Source organism: Mirounga leonina, unplaced genomic scaffold (genome assembly GCF_011800145.1).
Source record: "Mirounga leonina isolate KUSES-001 unplaced genomic scaffold, KU_Mleo_1.0 Mir_126, whole genome shotgun sequence".
Classification (NCBI taxonomy): domain Eukaryota; kingdom Metazoa; phylum Chordata; class Mammalia; order Carnivora; family Phocidae; genus Mirounga; species Mirounga leonina.
The window spans coordinates 25,554,611-25,578,397 of record NW_023270314.1 but is presented as its reverse complement, the minus strand read 5'-3'; the positions used below and the strand labels follow the sequence as shown (position 1 = coordinate 25,578,397).

Genomic DNA, 23,787 nt, shown 5'->3' with positions numbered 1-23,787 from the left:
GGCCTGGACATCGAGATCGCCACCTACAGGCGGCTGCTGGAGGGCGAGGAGCAGAGGTGGGTACTCTAGCCTATTTTCTCTCCCAGCCTTGCCTGGGTTCCCAGCGTGCCATGTGCCTCCTGGCATCACTGGACTCCCATTTCCAAATCTCCCCATCCTCCATTTACAGGTAATGAGTAAGTCCTTTTGGTATGTTTCTAGCCCTCTATGAGTCAGTCATGCCCACCTATGTGCTAAAATGGGATTGGAACCTTTTGCAAATCTGCTCCCGCAAGAGCCAGGAGTCAGGCCATAGGGATTGTTGTTCCTGAGAACCCTAGCCTGGGCTTGTAGCCACCTTCCCTTGGAAGTGCTTTTCCCTTCCTGGCCCTTGTTGCACATAACCCAGGCTCTAGCTCTCCTCTCAAGCCTGGCCCTGGGCCCCACCCTGGCAGTTTATATTTATCCCATAATGACCACCGCCACAGGGGATTTTATCAACTCACTGTTATATATTCCAACTACAGTGGGTCCCCCTAAGTGGTCTTCCATCGCAGCAGGTAGGACCGAGGGTGGACAGATAGCAGGGACTTGTCCCTTGAGGCAGCTGTGTCCCATTCTAGCATTTTTGCTTATTGCTAGTTTTGGACATGGCAGGGAAGACCCATTCACCATTCAGCCTTCCTATGACTGGAGGGCAGCTGCTCATCTCCTATGAGGACATCACTCCCAGAATGTTGCCCCTGGGTTGGTCAGGTGTTCACTCCCCGAGCCTCCCTCTTCTGGTGTATAGCCAGGCCCCCGCTCTCAAGCAGAAGCAAGTGCAGTGTGAGGAGGCAGAGGGAGCCCCTGGGAGCATGCTGTGCAGTGGGGAGACGGGGACACGGGTTTGATAGCTGGAATCAAAGTGGTCCCATGGTGAGACTTGCCACAATCTCAAGTAATGGCTTTGGAGAGCTCAGAGGCCCCGTGGCTCACTGGGCCTGGGGAGTTTCATTAGTGGAGACTTCCAGAATGAAGAATCTTTCAAGACTGAGTTTGGAAGTTCAAGAGAAGCCTGGAGATAGCACTGGAAACTGAGCGGCCCATCCCTCTGCCGCATTGGGCCCCTGGGGTGAGCTCAGAAGCTTTGGTGTGGGTTCCCTGTGAACCCTGGGCATGGGCTGAATACGTGGTGGGCTGCGGATTCTCCTCATGTCTGAAGCTGATGTTGTCAACCCTTTGCCACGGTGCTATCAGAGGGACTCCCATTTGTTTCCCTTAAGGAAATGTGTTGTGTGGCAAGGAGATGAGGGCTGCGTGGAGTTAGGGGCCCTGAATCGTAGCCCTGCCTCTATCACTGGTTATTTCCTCTCTCTGGGCCTCAGTGTCTCCATTTGTCAAATGAGGGAACTTGTGTAGACAGTCTCTGAACCTGTTCTAAATGGGTTCTAAAATCCCATTCAATTTCGCCAACAGTAATTTATGGAGCCAAACATTGTTGTAGGCACTGTCCACTCTGCAGTGGGGAAAAGACAAGACGGAAACGTCTGCCTTCCTGAAGCCCAGGTTCCAGAGACCACCAATCGGGCCAGATTTAGGAAGTCAAATCTGCGGCCCCTGAAATGTGTGTACAAGTAGATCGAAACCAGCATGTGTGAACTGTGAGCCATGTGGCAGGCACTAAGCACCTACATGGGCCATGGATTCCACGCTCACAGGGGATCTGGTTAAGATATTCCCAGGAGGAGGGAGGCCAAGGGAGGCAGGGCAAATCTGAGGTTGCAGGGCTAAGGAGGGCTACCAGACACATCGTGCCTTCTGTCTCCAGAGCCCACGCGGGGGCTGGGCTACGGCTTCCAGATGGGCCCATTTCCCGCCCCTTCCCCTCAGCGAGTGTCCAGGAGGAGGGCACAGTCCTCGCTTTCGCCCTGGCCGCGGGGGCCGGAGGCTGGCCTGCGGCACCGACCTCTGTCTCTTTTCCTTTCCCAACAGGCTGAGTGAGGGCGTCGGCGCCGTGAATGTGTGTAAGTAGGGCGAGGCTCCCCCTTCTCCAGGTGGGGGCGGGGGCACGTCCTGGGGGAGGGCCGGTTTCGCTGAGCCCCCGCCCCCCCCCCCCCCCCCCGCCGCCCGCTGTGGCCGAGCCTGATGTGTTCTGTGCCCCATTCAGGCGTCAGCAGCTCCCGCGGGGGCGTCGTCTGTGGTGATCTCTGCGCCTCCGGTGCTGCCCCTGCTGTCACCAGCAGAGTCTGCAGCGCCCCCTGTAGCGACAACATGGTGGTGGGCACCAGCTCGTGCGCCCCGGCCAGCAGCCGGAGCTGTCAGAAGTGCTAGGGGGCCGCCGGCCGCTGCCAGCGCGCATCCCCGTCACCCTCCCGCCAGGACCTCCCGCATCCCGAGCGCCCCGCCAACGCCGCCCCACGACCGCCAGCCGCCGGCCCCCACCCCCACCGCGAGAGCCGGTGGCCAGATGTGCGCACTCTGCGCGACCTCCCTACCCGCTCCCTCCGTGGGCCATCCCCCCTGGGCGCCCTGAGCCCTGGAGAGGTTGGGGCGGCACCTTGGCCTCTCTCCGTAGCCTTTCCTAGTAGTGGCTTTGCTGTCTTCAGGATTCATCCTTTCTTCTGCCTTCTGGTTTTTTCCCGCTGGATTCACGTGTCCTGCCTGACCCCTCACCCAGGCTTGCAGGGACAGGGCGGGCCCCAGAATCCGGCTGTCTGCACTTCCTGGTAACCCGCCAGTGTGCCTGAACCTGTGGAATGGAGGTGGGGAATGCTGATGGTGGCTTTCCTGAAACTCTGTGAGGGCCATGAGCCGTGGGAGGGAAGAGCACCTCTTTCCAGGGCTGCCGGCAGAGGCTTCGACAAAGCCCATGTCTCCGCTGCCAGTCTGTTTCTTTGCCTTTGTTTCACTCTGTGTTTCCAATAAACTAATTGTAGCTTATCAAACCTGGTGACTCAGAGTCTTGAAAATGCCGGGGATGTCCCGTGACAGGAGCTCCCTGCCAGAGATTTCCTCAGGAACCTCCCCATACACTGAGTTACGACCACTTCAGTGGGTGCTGCCCCTCTGGGCTTGAGCAACCTCAGCCTTGAGAAAATAAAAAAGAACCTATGGATGCAGGGGATCTTGTGGGGTCATGGATTTCTCTAGACCAAGGTGTCTCAGCTTCAACTGTATTGACATTTTGGGCTGGAGCATTCTTTGTTGGGGGCTGTCCTGTGCGTTGCAGGATGCTTAGCTGCATCACGGGCCTCTGCCCACCAGATGCCAAGGGCACCGCCCCCCCAATTGTGACAACAAAACATATCTCTAGAAAAGACCAAATATGCTGTAGGCATTCTGGACCAGGATGATTTTGTCCCCCAAGGGCATTCCTGGAGAGGAAAGAGCATGAGGAAATGTATGAAGATGAGAATGGAAGGAAGGAGTGTGAGACAAGCAACTGGGGGGAGAGGAAGGGCATTGGGCTTAAAGTCGGGAGTAGGCTTCTAATTCAGAGTCCTGACCCTGCCATTTCCCAGATGTGTGACTTAGGGCAAACTCCTTCCACGGTCTGAGCTTCAGTTTCTTCGGCTATAGAGTGAAGGAGGTTGGATAATATTCCTAAGGTCCCTTCTGGCTCCCTAAGTGAGATTCCGTATTTAAAAGGGTGTTGTTAATACAAACCTATGTTTGAATGCTGGTTCAGCCATTTACTTCCTCTGTAATGGGGCAAGTCACTAATCCTCACTCAGCTTTAGCTTTTTCATCTGTAAGTGGAATAACAACATCTACTGGGTTGTAGTGAGATATTTATTGCTTGTAACAAACCACTCCAAAATTTAGAGGCTTAAAACAATACAGGTATCCTCTGCTTTTTGAAACTGTCGTTCCAACTCTTCACTTTTACAAACGACATAGACCGTATTACCTGTTTTCACTGATTGAAAGAAATCCAAAGCGGATTTTCCCTTTTACAAAAAGAGGTGAAAAGCAAATATAGCATTCAGCATCTGTTTTGCAGCCAGCTGTTACAGAGGCAGCGCACAGCCCAGCTGGGAGAGTGGCGCCCCCAAGCTTCTTCCCTGGGAACTACACTCAGCATCTCAACATCAAGCTGCCACGGCTTTTTGAACTGTGTCTGTTCTGATAAAGCATCTGTGCTTTATCTTGATTTATTTTGTGCGCTCTTAGCAAGATGTGTCCTAAGGTAGCAGAAAAGCCTAAGAGGGGCTATATTTTTGAGTCTGGGGTGCTCACAAAATTTTTCCACATAAATTAATGGTAGACACTTCTTCCTTAATGTCATATCAGCTTATGAAATGTTTCATAGGAATGCCCTGTGTTCAGATAGCAAGGAAACCTGTTTTCCCATTCCTTATGATTCTGTGGGCTAAGGGGAAGTTCCTCTACTTTATGTGATGTTGTTTGGGGTGCTAGGATGTCTGTGAGGTCCAAAACAGTCTCGTTTCACATGGCTGGGAACCCAGCTAGAGTGGCTGATCAGGGCGTACCAGTTAGGGTCTAATCAGAAGACAATAATGTGAACAGATAAAGTTTAATATAAAGAATTATTAACTATAACAGGGGATTAGAGTAATGAGAGATTGATTAGGAAAAAGCGAGAAATCTAAAGCATACAGGAGCTGCAGATAGAAGGGGCAGCCCCTACCCTTAAGCCTGAGAGAGCACATCCATGGAAGGGGACGCCCTGTGGCCGAGGTCCAGATCTTGTTGAAGATTCATAGTACATAGCGGGGCTATACTGGCAGAACTGGCTGGAAATCCACCCTTTTGAACTTGCTGGAATTCTGTCCTCTATGTTGCTAGGGAAAGCTGCTTGTGAAGACACGTCTCCACTTCAAAGCCACCCAAGGAGGATACTGGAGGCTGCTGGCTACAGGATGGGGCTGATCGCTATGCACTGTGGTAGTGAAGCTACCACGCCGCAAGAGCTGAGTGCTGGAGAACCGTGGTGCTACAGGAACCTGCCAAGAGGGGGAAGCGGGAACCAGAAAGGAAAACCCCTTCCTCCTGCAAGATCTCTCCCGCGCCCTCTACTGACAAAACTCAGTATTGGGTCAGCAGACAAAAAAATATTTAAAGGGCCCCTCTAAATTTTCACAGAGCAGGCGATGCTGGATCTAAAGCTGGAGCTGAGAGACAATAAATTGATAAGTGGCATACAGGGACTTGGTTCTCCTCCATGAGAGCCTCTCTCATGTGGCTGCTTGGACTTCCTCACAGCCCGGTGGCAGGTTTTTCAGGGCATTCCAGGAAGAAGGAAGGAAGGAGGCAGAAGCTGCCAGTCCCCTTTAGGCCTGACTTCAGAAGGTCACTTCCACCATATTCTATTGACCAAACCTGTCACAGGGCCAGCTCTGATTCAGGGGAAGGGGAATCGGGCTCCATCTCTTGATGATTTCACATACAGAGAGGAAAGAATTATTGGTCCCACGGTGCCCTCGCTGGCCACAACAATTCATGTCTCCCCTGCTGAAGAATGAGTGCTCACTCCTCCCCAAATCCCTCAAAGTTTCATCCCATTATGACATCAGCTTGAAGTTCAAGATCTCAAGATTTGGATCAGATCCAAGTATGCACAAGGTTCTTGGGACATGGTTCCCATTGTGGTTTACCTCAGCCTGAAGACTTGTGTTTTTATGTCCACCATACACTTGTCAGGCAATGGCGAGATAGGGACAGGATAGCCACAGTAGGGACTCCCATTAGGGGGAGGAAAAACTGGGGGCATTTAGAAGTCACTGATTCAAAGCCATTCCAAGTACAGTCAGGCAGGCACGGCTTCCCCCTCACATTGTAGAGGCAGGGAGTGTGTTTCATTAGGGCCTACTTTTGCTCCCTAGAAGTGGTTCCTCTCTGTTCTTGGCTCTATCCTTTGGGATCTTGGCTCCGTTTTCTGGGTTGTCCTTTCTTTTCCATGATAAATAACCCATGTTTTCTTAGCCTGCTGGAGGTTAGGGGCCCAGAGGCCCATTTTCATTCTGAACCATTGCTATTCCTTTTAGTGAGGACTGCTATGATTCTTTTTAAAATGTTGTTTCTGGTGTATCAAATGATAATGGGCTTTGCTAGACAAAAGTTATCCCCATAAATATCTTTGAGGTAGGCTCCTCCCACCCTTGGGCTGTGAGTCATCATGCTTGGGGACAACACCGAAGATTCTTTGAAGCCCTGCTGCTTAGCTGGGAGGATCTATGAAGTTGCCTTTAAGATTCTTAGAAAACTTTTGGTCAGCTGAGTGAGTCTAGGAGATTCTGAATTAAATCTGAGATTTCAGCAGAGGGTCTAACAGTCACCGTCTTCATCTGACTTTTACTGGAGGGTATGTGTTTGTGTTTGATCTTTGCTCTGAGGTCCTTTCTTACTTGGAGAACCTTTTGCTGATTGGAAAGACTGTCCTTGTCTCTTCTGGATTGTGCTAAAAAGCTGAACATTTCCTTCCCCAGTCCGTTTCTCTCCTCTTGTATTTTATCGTAGGCAGCTAAGAGAAGCCAGTGGCATTTTCATCCTTCTACCTGGAAACCTTAGCCAGGTCCACAAATCCATTAGATGTCCTTTTTTGTCTTTCTTCTCGCCACAGGCAATAGTCCTGCCAAACTTGTCACCACTACATAGTATGGGTCACCTTTTATAGCATCTACTAATAACTTCCTCGTTGTCCTTCCCGCCTTCACTAATGGCTTCCTTGAGGACATTCAGACTGCCTAATGCCTGGTCCCCAAACCAGCTGTATGCAAACCCAAGTTCGTTTGCCCGCCGTGCAGCAAAGCTGATCATTGAGACATCGAGTATGCGGCAAGGAAAAGGTTTATTAGAGAGGCAGCCAAATGAGTGGACAGGACGGCAAGCCTCCAATCCACCTCTTTGAAGGGGGAGAGAACAAGTTTGTTTACAATCATAGGAGTTGAGATTATATACATCTTAATGGAAAGGGCTGGGAAACTTAATGAGTATTCACGAAAACAGGTGGCACATGCGCACTGAGCAAACATAAATGTAACAAACATACCATGTTCACTTTGGGGCAGGCACTTAATATCTGAAGAAGACAAAATTCTGCCCCTGCCATTAAGCGCTAAGCGGTTATCTCGGGACAAGGAGGAGGGTCTATGGGCTTGCTCTGAGAGCTGGTACAAACTGGATGGGTTCCTTGTCTCCAGTAAGGAAGGCAGGGCCCTGCATTGTTCCCAGGCTGGAACCGTATCAGTTGACTTGGAGCTTCTGCAGAGACAGCTAGTGGATTTTCAGTAAGGTCTGCAAAGACACAGTAGCTGATTAGGGAGAAACAGTTCTCTGAAAAACAAGCTTTACATTTCCAGTGCGTTTCATCTCGTGAACTCTGGGGGGCACGGTTTCACGATGTCGCAGGTTTTAGGTTTGCTTATGGTTGCGCCTACTTCCAGGTACTGATTTCTTCACTTACCTGTTGCCATACAAACATTAGCCCACAACTTAGCGGCTTAAAACAACACTATTTTTCACGATCGTGTAGCTTGACTGGATGATTCTTCTGCTTCATATTATTGGCTGGGGCTCCTGTATGTTCAGAATGGCTTTGCTCACGTGGTGGATATTTGGTGTTGACCATGGGCTGAGAGCTCACCTGGGGCTGATGGCCAGGAGCCTCTGTTCTCCTCCATGTGCTACCAATCCTCTTAAGGCCGGGCGCAGAAGCCCCACAATGTCACTTCTACCACATTCTATTGGTCAAAGCAGTCACAGAGCCAGCCCAGATCCAGGGCAGGGGAAAGAGGGTCCATCTCTGAGAAGAGGAGTGGCATGCACAGAGAGGGATAGCTGGGGGCCGCTTCTGAAGACAGCTACCACAGGAGCATTAAATGAGGCCATACAGATAAAAGTTTATAGTGTGGCCCATAATTGATACTCAAAAACTGCTATTATTATTGTTATTACTATGACTGTGGTATCATAACAGCCTAGCATTCCAAGCGTCTAAATAGCAGGGGCGGGGGGTGGGTAAAAGACTGGGTGTTGAAAGTCTGGAATTTTGGGTTCTTGTCCTAGTTTGGTCACCAAAAGCTTTTCAGCTTTGGGAACCTCAATTTCTCCATGTTTTGGGGTGGTAACTGAATCAGCTACCGGGCAAGGCCGGGCAGATGCTGAGGGACTGATACTCTGGGTATGGTCACTACCCATACTGGCCGTGCCTCAGGCTTGTTGGCCCACGGGGATCTGACATCCGGATAGCTCATATTCCTCGAAGTCAATGGGAACCTTCCAGAGAGGAGGCACGTGGCTCTCCGTGGAGCCTGGAATTGGCCCAGACCACCTACCTCTGCAAGATGCTGCAAAAAAGTGCCTGGAAGGAAGTAGGAATGAGGGATGCCTGGCCATGGGTGAAGAAAGCTTTTCTGGGGTGGAGTTGGGGGTGGAGGTAGGAGAGTATAGGCAGGAACGGCTCATCTTAAGCTTTAAGAGGGCACCAGAGAGCAGTCCCCCTCCTCCCCACCAGCCTTAGGACTTAAGAGAATTCCTGGATGTTTCCATGCTCTTTTTCCAACCCACTTCTTCATATACTCTTCCCCTTGTCTGGAGCACATCTCTTCCTCCTGGTTCACTCCTTACTTATGCTTACTTTTTTTGCTATAAAATATAAACGTCCCAGAGGACAGGCATCTGCGATTATTTCCATCACTTATATGTACTCAGGCTTGTATACCAGTACTTGGTACATGTCAGATGCTCCATAATTATTTGTTGATTGAATAAATCAACTCCTGCTCTTCCTTTAGGCTTCAGTTTCAATATTACTTCATTCAGGAGGTAACCAGTTTGCCCTGGTTAAGAATCCTCCAACCATGCTTCTCCTTTACTCCTAGTACCGAGTCCCAGAATTCTTTGTGGCTGCACCTCTCTTTGATGGAGAGGTGGCCATGGTGGCAGAGGCTCAGGGACTCAGAAAAGGAGGCTCTAATAGTTGGAGAGTATGCAGCATCAGTCCTGCCTAGTGCCTCAAGCTGGTAGGGTGGAAGGAAGGTACATCACGTGCAGAGGCATGGGGTCTCCCTGGGATCCCCCGGTGGCACCTGGATGACCTCCCAAGGCTGGCAGGGAGCGTGATGATTCCAGAGCAGAGTTCAGAGTCACTGCCCAAGAAGGTCAGGATGGAAAGGCCCTTGCAGAGCCCCAAGGCCAGCCCTCATTGGATATGAGTTCAGGGCACTTTGAGCCAGAGGTGGGGGGGATGGTGGAGGTGGTGGGGAGTGGGGAGAGGCAGAGACCAGTCAGAGCCAGATATATGGGACTGGTACGCTACATTCAAGAGTCTGGGCTTCATCCTGAGGGCAGTAGGGACCCGCTGAAAGGTCAGATTTGTGTCTTATAAAGACCTCTGGCTGCTATGTTGTATGGGTTGGAAGGGGAGAAGAGCAGAGCTCCAGCCAAGATGGTGGTGGCTGGAATGTGGGTGGTGGCTGTGGAGAGAGAGAAGAAGAGTCGGATTAGGGGGGTACTTAGAAGGTAGGAAAGGAAAGCACTTGGGGGTTAGCTTGTGTTGAGGGTGAGGGTGCAGGCATGGGGAGATCACGGATCTGGGCAACTGCGTTGATGATCTTACCAGGGGACAAAGAGGAGGTTCCGGTGGAGAGAGTGCGGGATGGTGAATTCAGCTGGAAGGTCTGTTGGGTTAGATGATATCTCTAGGACAGCCAAGTGGAGATACTTCTAGGAACTGGGGCAAGCGGGTCTGAAGCTCGGGAGTGAAGTGAGGCAGCAGAGAGTCATTAGGACTCAAAAGTGTGGTTGGAGGATTTTAACCAGGAAGGCCATTAACTGTGGTGGTAACTGAAGGCCAGAGACTGATGTCATTGCCCTGGCGGTGTGTGCAGAGAGGTGAGAGAAGCGCCCCACAGCACTCAAACGTTCAAGAGCAAGGTTGTCTGGGTGAGGGATGTGAGCCAGGGAGCAGCACAGCCGGGGAGCCGCCGAGAACCTGGAACAAGGCAGAACTAGACAGAACCCAAGGCAGTGGAAAGCAGAGACTCAGGGTGCAGGAATGGGGAGGGAGAGAGGGTCACAGGGAGCCGAGGGGGCTTGGGTGAGGGGGAGGAGCCGAGAGGGCCCTAGAGATTCTAGAAGGGAGTGAGGGAAGGTAGCAGGTCCTCCTACGACAGCTTGGGGAGATGGGTGGGAAGGAGCAGGGCCTGGAGGATGGGTGGTCAGCATGGGGGCTGAGTAGGGCTGGGGCAGAGGTAGAAAAGAAGAGGGTCAGTGAGAAGGGAGTCGACTGCAAAGGAGAGCTCAGGCCATACAGGGGGCAGAGGAGCCCTTTCAGCTTTGGGCTGGAAGTTCTGAGGTGTCTGAGGATGAGAGCAGTGTGTTGGGTAGCTGAGAAAGTCAGTAGATGGTATCCTCTTACCAGCTATGGGGCTTTTAGGGAGGCTGTCCCAGGTGTGCTGATGGGGGGCGGGAAGAGTGGGCAAGAGGCGAGTGTCAAGGGTCTCATCTCCCCTGGTTTGGTGGGCAGCAGTGGGCATGGGATGGGGTGGAGTCCGGATTGACACAGGGTGGCCACCTGAGGTGGCTGTGGGCGCTTTTGGCAGTTTCCGCTGTAGGGCATGTGTGTGGTGGTGGGGAGGGGAGGGAGGGAAGGTGTGCCGAGAAAATGGGGCGTATGTGTGGGGGAAGGAGGCTAAAACCACACACACACACACACACACATACACACAGCCTTCCAGAAAACCCCACTACCTCCTTTGGTTCCCTTCAGAACCAGTCAGAGGAATAAGTTCCAGACGACCCCAGACTGCCAGGCGTGGCTCAGGTGCAAGGTGCTGACAGCATGGTCCGCCTGGCCAGGGGAGGATGGCACTATTTGGGGACGGGCCCTGCAGGTGTCCAGGCTGGGACCGGCCAGCACCGCCCCAGCCCTCGGGCCTTCTCGCTGGGCCGTGGTGCTCAGCGGTCGGTGGACAGGGGCTCACTCCAAGAAAACAAGGCATCACAGCACAGAAAGTGGGTCCCCCAGTTTATTGGGAAAACAGGGGACAAGAGACCAGAGAGGCGTGGCGGCACCCAGCAGTGCCCCCTTCCAGGGAGGGCGAGCCCTTCTCCGTGGGAGGGACCAGAGGCTAACACAGCGGAAGGGGAGGGTCCAGGCCCAGGCAGGGGCCGCTTCCGGTAGGACAAGGTGAGCAGAGGCGTGGCTGGTGGGAAGGAGACGCGTGGTGTATTCTCAGAGCACGAGGGCAAGAGCTACTGAGGCACCGCGCTTCTCAGCTGGAGGTGGGGACGGTGGCGCTTCTGGCAGGCAGAAGGGGCATCTCTGGCTCTCTCTTGGGGCTGCCTAACATCGCCCCAGGCTGCAGGATCCCCCTCCACAGGTGGTGTTGAGCTGGCCGCAGGGCGCGCACATGCCCGTGCTCACCGCCACGTTCCCGCTGCAGGGGGCGCTGCAGACACTGCCGGTCACGGGCCGTGAGCCGGACACGCAGAGGTCCCCGCAGACCACCCCGCCCCGGGAGCTGCTGACACCTGTAGAAACAAGGGCAGAGTCAGGAGGTCCGACTGGTGGCCACCCCATCTGGGCCCCTTCCTTTGGCCTCCCTGCTTTGCCTAAGCCTCCCGGGAAGGACACAAAGGGCCTTCAGCTGTAGTTCTGAAGGCATGGAAGGAACCTTAGCCTGAGAGCCAGGAGCCCCGGGTTCTGAGATTAGTTCTGTTTGTGACCTTGGGCAAGTCCCTTCCTCTTTCTGGGCATCAACTTGACAGCTCAGGTTCCTTCCTGCAGTGACCTCTGATTCTTTCCCCTCCCCAACCCCCTTTATGCTGTCCAGTTCTTCCTGTGAGCTAAACTCAGTCTCTCCTGCTGCGTGACCAACCTACTCCCATTTACTGGGGGAATTATTATAAACGCTCCCCCCAGTGTTTCTATACACTCATAGCCAGAAAATTCTTGTGACCCAACATAAAATTTTCCTTTTCAGGGCTCAGGATACTTACAGACATTCACAGCTCCAACACCTTCACACAGCCTGAGTGGGGAAAAGGTAAGAAAGGGGAAGAGAAAGAAGTCAGAATGAGATCCTCAAATTTCCTCTGTACTGGAATGGATCATCTCAGGTGCATTTCTGGCCTATATTTATGCCTTTGTATAACTTTTAAAAAGTACCTTTCTGGCAGTTGCTGCAATGCCAGGCCACACTCTTTGGCAAGCAGACTATGGGCTGGATTTCAGCTCTGATTTGCTTCTCAGCTGGTTGTCTTTGTACAGTACACAGCCTGAACAACCATACGTGGCATACTTGGATAGGTTCAGCTTTAGGAAGAGGAAAGTCCTCTTGGGCAGTCACATGAGGCTAGGGTCACAGTTTGGCCAGCAATTCTACCCTTGGGCAAGGTGACCTCCTAGAAACCAGGCAGGGAGTTTATCTTGCAAGATTTGGGGATGGAATAACTTGAGGGTCTTCTAACTGAGAGAGTGGGTGTCCAGGTTCTATCCTAGCAAGGACCTGGGTCTCTGTGACTCTAGACCTCACAGTGACACTGGCCTTCATTTTTTTTCTCTGTATGCTATGTCCAAGTTCCAGTCTTTTGAGATCTGGGATTTCAAGACCCCAGAGTCTAGCTTGGGGTCAGTTCTAAGGACTGACTAGAATATGGAGGAATCAAAGGTGGGCAGATCTATGCAAGTATAATTCCTGGGGCAGCTGGGTTGGGCCCCACCTCTGTTCTTCGCCCTCCAGCAGCCGCCTGTAGGTGGCAATCTCGATGTCCAGGCCCAGCTTGGAGTTCATCACCTCCTGGTACTCCTTGACCAGGCAAGTCATGTCCTGCTTGGCCTTCTGCAGGGCGGCCTCCAGCTCAGCCAGCTTGCAGCGGGCATCGCTCAGAGCCGCCTCGCCCTGCTGCTCAGCCTGGGTCACTGCGGCCTCCAGCTTGGAGTTCTGGGGGCCCAGAGGAGAACAAAGTGGGTTATTGTCCTGGGTCTCTCCGTCCATTTCCTGGATGTGTCCAGTCTCTCCCCTCCCCCAAGAACAGGTCTCTCCCCGTCATCAGCCAGGTACCCCCAAGGGACTACAACCAAGGACTTTAGTCATGCAAATGGGCTGGAGCATGAATGGTGAGATCCACTGGGGACACATACTGCCTGTGTGACCCTGAAGAGGCCCCAGGCAACACTTACCTGGCACTTGGCATTCTCAACCTCAGCGGTCAGCCTCTGGATCATGCGGTTGAGCTCATTGATCTCCTCCTTGGTGCGGCGCAGGGTCTCCCCATGCCGGATCACCGTGGCCTTCATCTCCTCACACTGGGGGGGAAGCAGAGATGCTCCTGAGGCTCAGATTGCAGTTTCCCACCCATTCAGACACCACAGATGATTGGTAAGTTGTACAGTGCTCAGCCTGTGCAACCATACGTGGCAGCCCTGCCCAGAGCTGTCTGCCCTTCTGTTACCATCGTAGGGGTCAGAATCCCCAGACAAAAGAGGGATTGTTATTATATACCTGGATTCCTGCCACTGCCATGTCTAGGAGGCAGGTGTCCTATGCCCCTCACCTTGCTGCGGTACCAAGACTCGGCCTCAGCCCGGCTGCGGCTGGCGATGTCGTCGTACTGAGCCTTGATCTCGGCCACAATGCTGTCCATGTTCAGGTCCCGGCTGTTGTCCATCTTGACAATGACCGAGGTGTCTGAGATGTGGGCATGGAGAACACGGATCTCCTGTGGGGGTGGGAGTAGGGGAAGAAGAAGCAGCACATTATCTGGGCTTTTCTTCACATGCAGATGCTGATGCCTATAATCTCTTTAGCCTATTTGGAGCCGAAGTCTCATGTGTGGAGCAGATCATTCTCTGATGAAATTGTATGACTTTATGTACAGATAAGTTTAATTCCTTTTAGAGGGAGACACAACCACTTTTCAAATGCTTGCTTCTGGGATATTTAGGCCCAGGTGAGCCTAGGCTGCGTCCCCCTACCAGCATGCTGTGGGTGCTTCCCAGGGGCCCAGACCCTGCATCAGGCCCGGTTCACATTCTCCTGGCCCAACCCCAGGAAGGAAGTCTATTGGCTGCCAAAGAAAGCGGTTTGAGGCTGTGTGATGCTTTGTGTGGGCTTTGCTTTGCTTTCCCAAGGCACAGCTGTCCCAGGGATTGCACTTTCTTGCCCCTTTCAGTTCTCCGCTCCTCTGCCTCCCTTCTTCTCTCTCCTTGCTCCCCTGTAACCCTCCAGCCTCGAGCCCGGGTCCCCATGTCAGCAGGCCTCCGGGGGCCTGGGCAGGGGGTTGGGGATGCCCACCATGGCTGAGAGCCCCCTCACCTCCTCATACAGGCGCCGCAGGAAGTCGATCTCCTCGGTCAGGGCCTCGACATTGGCCTCCAGATCTGACTTTCGGAGGTAGGCGCAGTCCACCTCCTGTGTGGGGTTCAAGGGGCTATGAGGCCAGCTGTCCTCAGGGCACTGTGAGGGCTTGGCTGTAGTGTGGTGGGGCAGTGAGGATGGGGTGGCCAGGGACACAGGGTGGGGCTGGGCCTCGGGCACTCACCTTCTTTAGAGCCACAAACTCGTTCTCTGCTGTGGCCCGAAGTGCGACTTCTTCTTCATACCTGAAGTGGGCAGGAAGGACAGGACCTTGCCTGAGCAGCTCTCAACTTGGCCACGAAGCATGCATGCAAATGAGCTTGATCCCTAGACCCTCTCCTTGCTCGTCCCCTTGCCTCCAAAAGAAGTGGGGCAGGACCAAATGAGGCTGCCTGTCCAGGCCTACTGAGATACCCCGGAGAGCTGAAATACCCACTCTCACATCACCCCTGAGCTTCTCAGTGCGGATGGGAAGGCAGGATCTGGAAGTTTAGCGTGCGCATGCGTGCGTGTGTGTGTGTGTGTGTGCACGCGTGTGCAGAGGGTGGGGGAGGGAGAGGTGCCTGTTTTTCTCACCCAGGTCTGCATTTTCCCCTCCTGGGCTCAGCCAACAGGAGTCAAGCCTGCCACTTCCCCTTGCTCTGTGAGCAGGCCAGCTCAGAGCCAGAGGCAGGGAGTATGGTGGCCTGGGAAGTTCATGGCTGAGAGTGTTATTGAAAGAAGCTGGCCACCTGGGGGGCTGTGGGCCTTGAGGAAGGTAAGAGAGTGCAGGTTCTTCCCCATCCTCAGGCAGAGTCCCAGCCACAGACCCAGACATGCTCCTGTGCTGGGAGCTTCCTTCAAGCCCTTTCCTGAGCCAGTGCCTTCTAGCACTCACTTCTTCTTGTAGCCCTCCATCACTTCCTGCACGTGGTTGAGCTCCGAGGCCAGCCTCCCGCTGTCGGCCTCCACGCACTCGGCCTCCCGCCTCAGGGTCTCGATGTAGCCCTCGAACAGGGGCTCCAGGTTGCTCTCGCAGCACTTGCGGTTCTGGTAGAACTGCCACTTGGTCTCCAGCAGCTTGTTCTGCTGTTCCAGGAAACGCACCTGCCGCCCAGAGGCAGAGCCTGAGAATCCCTTCTTACAGGATCAGGGGCAAGAGGTGGGGGAGGGTGGGGGCGTCCCTGCACCAGGACCTGCAGGTCCCCAACTCTCAGACCCAGAGTCCTCCCTGGCAGGTGTTCTGTCAAAACCACACCAGGGCTTAATCGGGTGATCTGGAAGTCCTTCCTGAGAGCTCACTACAGTCTTGTCTAGGCAATTATCTGGTGCCACAGAAAGGGCTAAACTACGCTGAGTCCAGATTCTGCTGCTGCTTGTTAGTAACATGTCCTTGGGCACAGTGTGTCACCCTCTTGAGAAGTGGGAGGTTAATGCTCGTCTCACTAAGAAGGTTTAATGAGCCCTGGCATGAAAGGGCGCCTGCGTGCTGGACAGCTACTGTACCAAGTCAGGTGTGATTGTCAGCATGCAGATGAGTGGGCCGACCTTTTTAGAAAGGCAGACTGTAAAAGGTGAAAAATGAAGTCTGTGCCAATTAATAAACCTTACAACAACAAAGCAATTAGAATAATAGTCACCTGGGATATTAGTGCAGGCATGCTTTATGCTCCAGCCCTTTCATTTTATGGGTGTAGAATTGAAGGCGCAGGGATGTTAACCTGACTGCCTGAGAGCTCACAGTGACAGAGCAAAGACTCAAACTCTGACCTTCTGCTCCACAGGGGCTCTTCTCTCGCTGTAATAATGATAGACTAGTGGGTCCCAGGAAAATTGCATGTCCATCTCCCTGCCACAAGGCTGGCCCATGTCCCCATTCAGATCCCCTTGTCTAGAAACTCTGCCTCAACCCTGGTGAATCCTTTCCTAGACCATCCTTGGTGTTTCATGTTGTTAAGAGTTCCAGACTTTTTTTGGTCCTTCCTCGTGGGTATCTCTTTAATGTAACTTCTTTCAAGCTTGGCTCTGGAGAGAGAGAGAGCCCTTGCCAGCCCCCGAACCGCTTCCTAGTTGAAGTCTTCTCCCTGGTCCCCTCGTGCCACTGCCACTGAATTCAGTGGGGAAATGGCTGCAGAGTTGAACCAGACCCTGACAAGGGCAGATGGCTTACACTGTGTCTAGACCATATGCTGCCTGCCTCCTCGCAAGGCCCAGAGAGTGGGGACTGTAGCTATTGTTCATCCCTGGATCCCGAGCCCCAGACTTGGACCAAGCGCTCTGGCCCCTGCTCAGAAGCCAAGGAACCATCTGGCAGAGAAACAGCTTTGTGTGATCTATGGCATTCCAAGCAGTCTTCCAGTATTACACCCACAGGCCTGTCCTTGACACAGAGAGCACCACCTCCCCATGTCAACAGCTATTTGACTTCAAATGCATTGACTACCCACATGGCAGCCCTGTGCTCATGAAGAGATGTTAGCTCTCAGCACCAAAGTTTCTGCCTCTACTTCATGCTTAATGGGTTTTCAGTTTGTCTTCCCCGTCAGATTGGCAGGTCCTGATCATATTCTTGTCTTTCTGTCTGTGGTCCTAGAGGTATGAATGCTTCTCCTTTTGGACTGGACTGGGGCCTTCTATGGGCAAATAAATGCCGGCCTCTGACTCCCTCCTCCGAGCCCAGCCTGAGTCCTAAGCATGGAAGGATTCAGGAAGGGTGTGATCAAGGACACTCACCTTGTCGATGAAGGCAGCGAACCTGCTGTTGAGGTACTTGATCTGCTCCTTCTCCTCGTGCTTCACGCTCTGCGCATTGGGGTCGATCTCCAGGTTGAGGGGCGTGAGGAGGCTCTCGTTGACCGACACGCTGGTGATGCAGGGCGGGCTGGGCCCGCACACGCCGCCAGAGCGGTAGCCGAAGCTGCGGCCGCAGGAGCCGGCGCGGAAGCCGCCGCAGAGGCTGCGGCTGCCGAAGCCCCCGGTGAGGCCGCGGTAGCAGGAGACGCCGCGGTAGGGGGCGGCCGTGATGCAGCAGCGGCCGGGCCGGGGCCCGCAGGCCGACATGCAGCTGAAGTTCCTGGGGCTGAATCCACAGCCCACGGAGCTGAAGCCACAGGTCATGTTGGAGGTAGGAAGGTGTCTGGACGGTGGCGAAGCTGGCTGAGGACGGAGTCCGAGGCTTGTGCTCCCTGGGCTGTGGCAGGCCCTTTTATGCAGCAGGGGCGGCCGGCATTAAAAGGCGCAGCAGAGTGGCAACAGATGCATTTTATTGGCTTGGCATCATCCCGGCCTCTTAAGAGCCAACCCAGCTTGCCTCTTCAGGGTGGCTCTGTCAACAATCCGCAGCCACAGGCCTGTTTCATCTTCAAAGCTATTAACAAGCTTCCTCATTGCCTCTCCCCCTCCCATTGCTGCTGGAAGCAGAGAAAGGGAAGGGGTCCTGGAAGCATCAGTTGGCCTCCACGTTCCGACTACTGCGAATGGAGGTAGTGACCTGGGGTGGAGCCTGCTCTCAGAATCCTTTTCTGGAAGGGGCATCACCGAGCTATGGGCCCCAGACCCGTGGCCTGGCCTCAGGGTGGATGTCTAGCCAGTCCCAACCAGCGGGCTATGTCCCAAAAAAACCTGTTGTTCTAGGAGGCTTCTCTGTCTTCCTCTGTCTCTCTAAAGCATGTCCCTTTCCCCACTGTCAATGTCAGCTTCTCCTGGCCTGTTCCTACCCAGAGCCTAGTCAGGGATGCCAGTGGGGGTAGAGATTTGGGAGGGAGCATAGTCTCTTTGGGTATTCCTAGGAAGACTAGCCATGGGATGCTAGATGGGACATGGGAGAAACTGAGTCAGAGAGTTCACGAGATAACCAGGGCTATTCTCCAGAGTTCTGGGCCTCGTTGCTGGGAGACTGGGGCGGGCGGGCGGGGGGGTGGGGGCAGGATCGGGAGTGTGGAATAACCCAGAGCTACAGAGATGAATCAGGGAACACTACTTGGAGGTGGGTTGAAGTAGGACTGGGGTCGGGTGGGGATAGGGTTGGGAGCAGATGAGAAAGGAGTCTGGCTCTGATTTGGAGGCTAGACTATGTAATCATGCATTCTCTCATTCATTCAGAAAATTCTTACCATGTGCCAACTGTGCATGGCTGGGTTCTGGGAATCCAGCCGAGACCTGAGGTGTTTGGAGGTAGGAGAGGGTGGCATGCACATAGGGGCACCAACATTTGGCCAGTGGGCAAGGGGGAGAAGCCACAGGTGGAGAGAAGGTCTCAAGATGCCTAGGTTGAGTCGGGATCTCATATGGGGATGTGTGGGTCCTTTAGTTTCCCAGCAGGGAAGCTGAATGTAGAATACTGGTGTGTACGCACCCACCAGGAAGGATGAGAGGTGCTGGAGATGAGGGGAGGGAGTTCACCAGTGTTTGAAATGACATTGCTTCCTCCCCTCTGAGGATCCATGTTGCAAGAGCAGGTGGGGAGCTCGTGTGGTTGTCCTGACAGCCAAGCTCCCATGATTTTCCCCTTCATCCCTTTGGTTTAGGACCAGTGATGGCTTTGGTGGGTGGACAATGGGACCTAGTCCCAGGAGGTGTCTCGAACCCACAGATCTAAGCCAGTAAACCCTTCCAAGAGCAAGTCTCTTGACTGCCTTTGTACTTAAGGATGACTCCTTCGACGGACCTGTTTACTAACCAGGCACAAGCAGATGCTGACCCAATCTGGGCTAAAAATAGCCCTCCATACACCCTCCCTGGGCTTCACCTTTTGCCCTCTTTACTCCTCTCAGGGTGAGTGAGCCACTTATGTCCCAGGGTGAGGGAGGGTCCGTCCTTTCTGCGAGGGCAGGGGATACTTTCAGCCCCTCCACTTGGGCCCTATGAATAAATTTTCACAGATTCTTATGTGTGGAGTGGGAGCTCTGTGGGTATGGGCTGTGGGATAGGGACTTCCGGGGTGGGAGACACCCAAGAATGCAAGGCCAGGGGGTGAGGGAGGGGCTGATTCCTGCTGAGAGGCCGGTGGGATTTTGGAACACTTCTGCGGGAGGCATGGCTGAGTGTTTGCTGGGTCACACATCTGCCAGACATCCAAGAAAGCACCAGTTCTTTCTCTCCTTTTGTTTCAGCTGGGACTGCTGAGCACCTGGAAGGTTCTCATTGCGTGTCCAAGGATTATGTGGGATTTATTTCTTGGTAAAATGCTGAGGGATGCAAGGTGGTGAATCTTCCAGGAAACATTTCTCTGTTACCCTGCTGGTCATTGCACCTCTGTCCTCTGACCCTGTTCATCTGTCACAACCCAGTGGGCTCAGTATCGAGTTGCATGCTTCACTGAGGGTCTCTGTGTAGACATAGCCACTTTCCTGGGTTGGGGGCACCATGAGCATGCCCAGGCCCCATCCTGATTGGGAGATGATGGTAGTGTGGACTCCAAAGATAGAAAGGTGTGACTTGAAGCCTGGCTCGGACACTGACTAGCTTTGTCACCCTGGGCAAGTCCTGTTTCCTCAGTCTCCTTAGCTGTAGAATATGCATGGCCATCCATGCCCTGGTGGGCTGTTGGGAGGATTCAGTGGGTGCCTAGAGGGGCAGGTGCCTCCCCCACCTTCACCCCATACTAACAAGATGACTGGTCTTGGGTCCTCAGGGCCTTGCAAAAGGACGGTGTGCACGGGTTGGGCAGTGCCATTCTTGGTAAGCAGAACACAGCCCAGCAGCTTTACAAGGCAATCATGGCCACATCAGAAAGCCTTAATTAGAGCACCTATTTGTAAGTGGCTGAGAACAAAGAGAATGGCAAACTGGGTGAGCCCTTGAAAACTGACTTAGACAGGAAGCTGACAAAGGGACTGCAGCCCAATAGGCTGCTTCCTTCCACCCGGGCTCCAGGCTGGATTGGTTTCCACCCCAACCGTGGGCTGTAAAGACTCCGGTTGAGCCCCAGGCTGGTTCGGTCGCCTAGGCCTGTGCCCTGAGCCTGCCCTTCACACAGCTGCTCTGGGTCGGTCCGGGGGCTGCCTCGTCCCTGTTGCCTGGAGTGACTGCTTGCCCTATCGTTCTGGTCCTTAGCTTCCTGCCTACCTCCCTGGGGTTGCAAGTGCCACTTGGCCTTATTCATAATGGTGGTTTTCTGGTGGGCACCTGCCTGTCCACCACGCTGCTGACCCACTGATGCTCTTGCCATTTCTTTTTGCCTTCATATTGATGGGCCTTTTAATTTTTGTCCCTTCTTAATAGATTTTTAAAAAGATTTATTTATTTTATATATAGAGAGAGCGAGCACGAGAGGAGGGAGATGGAGAGAGAGAATCCTCAGGCAGACTCCCCACTGAGCGTGGAGTTCGACGTGGGGCTTGATCCCAGGACCCTGAGATCATGACCTGAGCCGACACCCAGAGTCAAGAGTTGGATGCTCAATGGACTGAGCCACTTGGGTGCCCCTGTCCCTTCTTAATGGAGTTTTGATAAACAACTCCGTGATGAAAGTTTGTAAGATATATCTTGATGCACATCTCCACTAATTTCTTTAACAGATTCCTGGAGGTGGGATTCATGGGTCCAGGGGGACTAACCTGGCCTGGGTTGTGCCTGGCTGTTGCTTGCCTGGCTGTGGAAGTGTTATTTCTGTGGGGAGGCTGCTTCCGTGAACTAGTAGGACTTGGGAGTCAGGAAGTGTGGACGCAAATGACATCCACTAGCTGTGTGACAAGTTAGTTCATTTCTGCTCAACTTGTCTTGTCATCTGCAAAGCGAGCATTGAAATATTAGCCTCCTGGGGCCCCATGAAGATGCAGCGAGGTGGGGGATCTGAAAGCACAGGGGAGGCTGAGGCTGAGTGCGCGCTGGCCTCCTCCCCGGGGTGGGGCATCCCCTGGGCCTTTGCTTGCCTTTGTTCTCCAACCTTCTTGCCTCTAGCTGTGCCTTCTGGCCTTGAACTCACAGCACACAAGCCTGTGAGCCGGAGCTGATGAAATGTGGCAGCTTCGTGGGCTCCAGAACCATTTACTACACAAGTACTCTGTACCTCCGGGTATAAAGAGGAGTTTAATAGACATCCCTGTCCTCAGGGAGCTGACTGCTTAGTCAGGTAGATCAGTAAATAGGCACGAGTCCAATGGATAGTAGAGTAGTTTTTCAGGGCAGTTCATGAAGAACTGTCAATGGACAGAGTGTGTCTTGTCTTGGGGGCTCAGCAGGAGCTCTCTGTGAGCCGGTGCAACCTGGGGGACTATGGGAAAGGCCAGCCTTGAGCTGGGCTTTGAAAGACGGAAAGGGCTTGGGGGAAGTCAGAAAGGTGGAGGCAGCACCAGGCCGAGGACGGCAGAAGAACCCAGGAATGTTCAAAGGGCAGAGGATGAGCACCGAGGGAGCTTGGGGAGTGTCCCACCTAAAGGATGAGCTTCGGGTACACTCTCATAAAGCCGGGAGAAGGACAAGGATGCCTATTGTCAATGCTGTGCTTAACATACTAGAATTCCTGGCTCAGAAGATAAATATGCATAAGTATGAGACAAGAACTATTGTTTGCACAGCTACATAGGAGACCAAACAAAATCAACTGGTATGCTGTCGAAATAACAAGATGAGATGAGCAGCCGGTTACAAGGTCAACCTACAGCAATCCCAAGTGTTTTTCTGGATCGGTGACAATCACTTAGAAAAGAAACAGAAAAATGAAGATACCATTCCCAAGAGTGATAAAAACAATGAAGTATTTACGGTATAACAACAAAGTATTCACAAGATCCTTGTGGAGAGCAATGTAAGACTCTATTATGAGAAAAACATACAAGAACATCTGATTAAGTGGAATTATATCATATTCAGGAATAATTTGACCTGATCTTCCGAAGATACAAATTCCCTCTAAGTTAATTTATAAGTACAAGGCAAACTCAATAAAAATTTGAGCTGGGTTTCTTTTGAGGGACTTGATAAAGTCAGTCTAAAATTTATATGAAAAAATAAAATCCACTTATCATAAAGTCCGTTGTGAGAAAGGTAATCGAAGAGAATAGCTGAGGATCAGAGAGCCACAGTAATAAAAAAGTGTGGTACTTACACAGGGACGAGTAAAAGGGCCCCTGGAACAGGATAGAGAGCTCAAAACAGCCCCTTTAATGAAAGGTAAATTTGGTATTTGATAAAGGTCGTGACAACAAGCAAAGGGCCATTTATTCAGTTGGCGAGATGGGTAAAAGCAGACTCACTGCATGAAAAGTGGAGAGCTGGAGTCTAGTCTGTACCATATCCCATGGGAGATCCCCCGACGAACGGAAGGCCTGGACAGGAACCATAAAACTATAACGCAAACAGAAGAATGTGTGAGAGAACTTCCTTGTAACTTAGGGCCGGGGAAAGAATTCTCAAGCAAATGCCACAAGCCAAAACCACAAGGTAAAGAAGAAAATGGATTGACACGAACACATCAAAATGAAGAATTCCAGTTCACTGAAAGAGAAAACAGGAACGGACAGTCGACAGCCTGGGAAAAGCGCAGCGTCTACCATATGCGAGGAACTCCTATAGCACAGCAAGAGAATTGCAGAAGACCCAGCGGAAAGCTAGCTGAAGTCTGCACAGCCAGCTCTGCCAACGGAAAGACCAAGTGGCCAACAAGCACGTGAGGTGGGGATGAGTCCCACCAGTTCTTAGAAGCTGCAGACTAGAACTGTGAGGTGTCTTTCTATCATCGGAATGGCGAAGATCAGACCGTGGGTGCTACCGACTGTGGGTGAGCAGCTGGGGGGATGGGAAGGTGGGGTCCCGTTCACGGGGTGGGAGGGAAGGTGGGGTCCTGTGCACGGGGGGGGGGGAGGGAGGGTGGGGTCCTGTTCATGGGGGGTGGGGGGTGGGAAGGTGTTCTGGGATGCAGCACAGCGTTATGCAGTGTATTTAGGCAGGTGGAAACCCTGTGAGCCCCAGCTCCTCTCCTGAAAGCCGTTCTCCTGCAAGGAGGAGACAATTCCTGGTGGCGTTGTGTGCAGCAGGAGGAAGCTGGGGCAAGCCAGGTGACAGACTAGACGGAGACAGGGAGAAGAGGGTGAACGCAAATCAAGGCAGTTAGAAGGCACAGAGCCGATGTCGTACTTATAGACGACATAGTGTCGAGTGAGAACCTGTGGACACCATACCGTGTCGGGAGATAAAACAGACACACTCCCCAAACACTGCTGTGTCCTTTCCAGGCGTGAGCGCGTATGTGAGGACATCACACGCATTGCCTGTGCTGGGGAAGGGGCGGGAGGGGTACGAAACGAAGGGAACAGAGGAGCAAAACAGAGAGTAGCTTCTATGGGCTCCTGAGGACACTGTGCCAAGAACTGGAGCATGTGACAGACTCACCTCTCTGCCCAAGAGGTGGAAGAGAAGAACGGAAGATACAATAAACAGAGTGGGAAGGGCCTAGGAGATGAGCTATAGGGGCTTCGCTGGGCCCGTTGGGGCGGGGCTGAGGAGCCTTCAGATGCTCCAACTCAGGCAGCTCAGAGGCCTTGCCAGAGAGGGACTTTCAGGGGACAGACAGGAAGAAAACTTG

General features: G+C 53.0%; 1 protein-coding gene across 1 annotated transcript in view; it reads right to left on the bottom strand.

Annotated features, from left to right (window-relative positions):
• LOC118008822 (keratin, type II cuticular Hb1) overlaps positions 1-17,381 on the bottom strand; it is a 32,204-nt gene extending 14,823 nt beyond the window's left edge. The window contains exons 1-9 of the mRNA XM_035002603.1: positions 16,998-17,381; positions 15,163-15,371; positions 14,470-14,530; positions 14,244-14,339; positions 13,483-13,647; positions 13,109-13,234; positions 12,649-12,869; positions 11,926-11,957; positions 11,290-11,457 (exon numbers count right to left, since the gene is read on the bottom strand). Coding sequence (XP_034858494.1) covers positions 11,290-11,457; positions 11,926-11,957; positions 12,649-12,869; positions 13,109-13,234; positions 13,483-13,647; positions 14,244-14,339; positions 14,470-14,530; positions 15,163-15,371; positions 16,998-17,381 — 1,462 coding nt within the window. The remainder of the gene's footprint in view (positions 1-11,289; positions 11,458-11,925; positions 11,958-12,648; positions 12,870-13,108; positions 13,235-13,482; positions 13,648-14,243; positions 14,340-14,469; positions 14,531-15,162; positions 15,372-16,997) is intronic.
• Between the last annotated feature and the right edge of the window lie 6,406 nt (positions 17,382-23,787).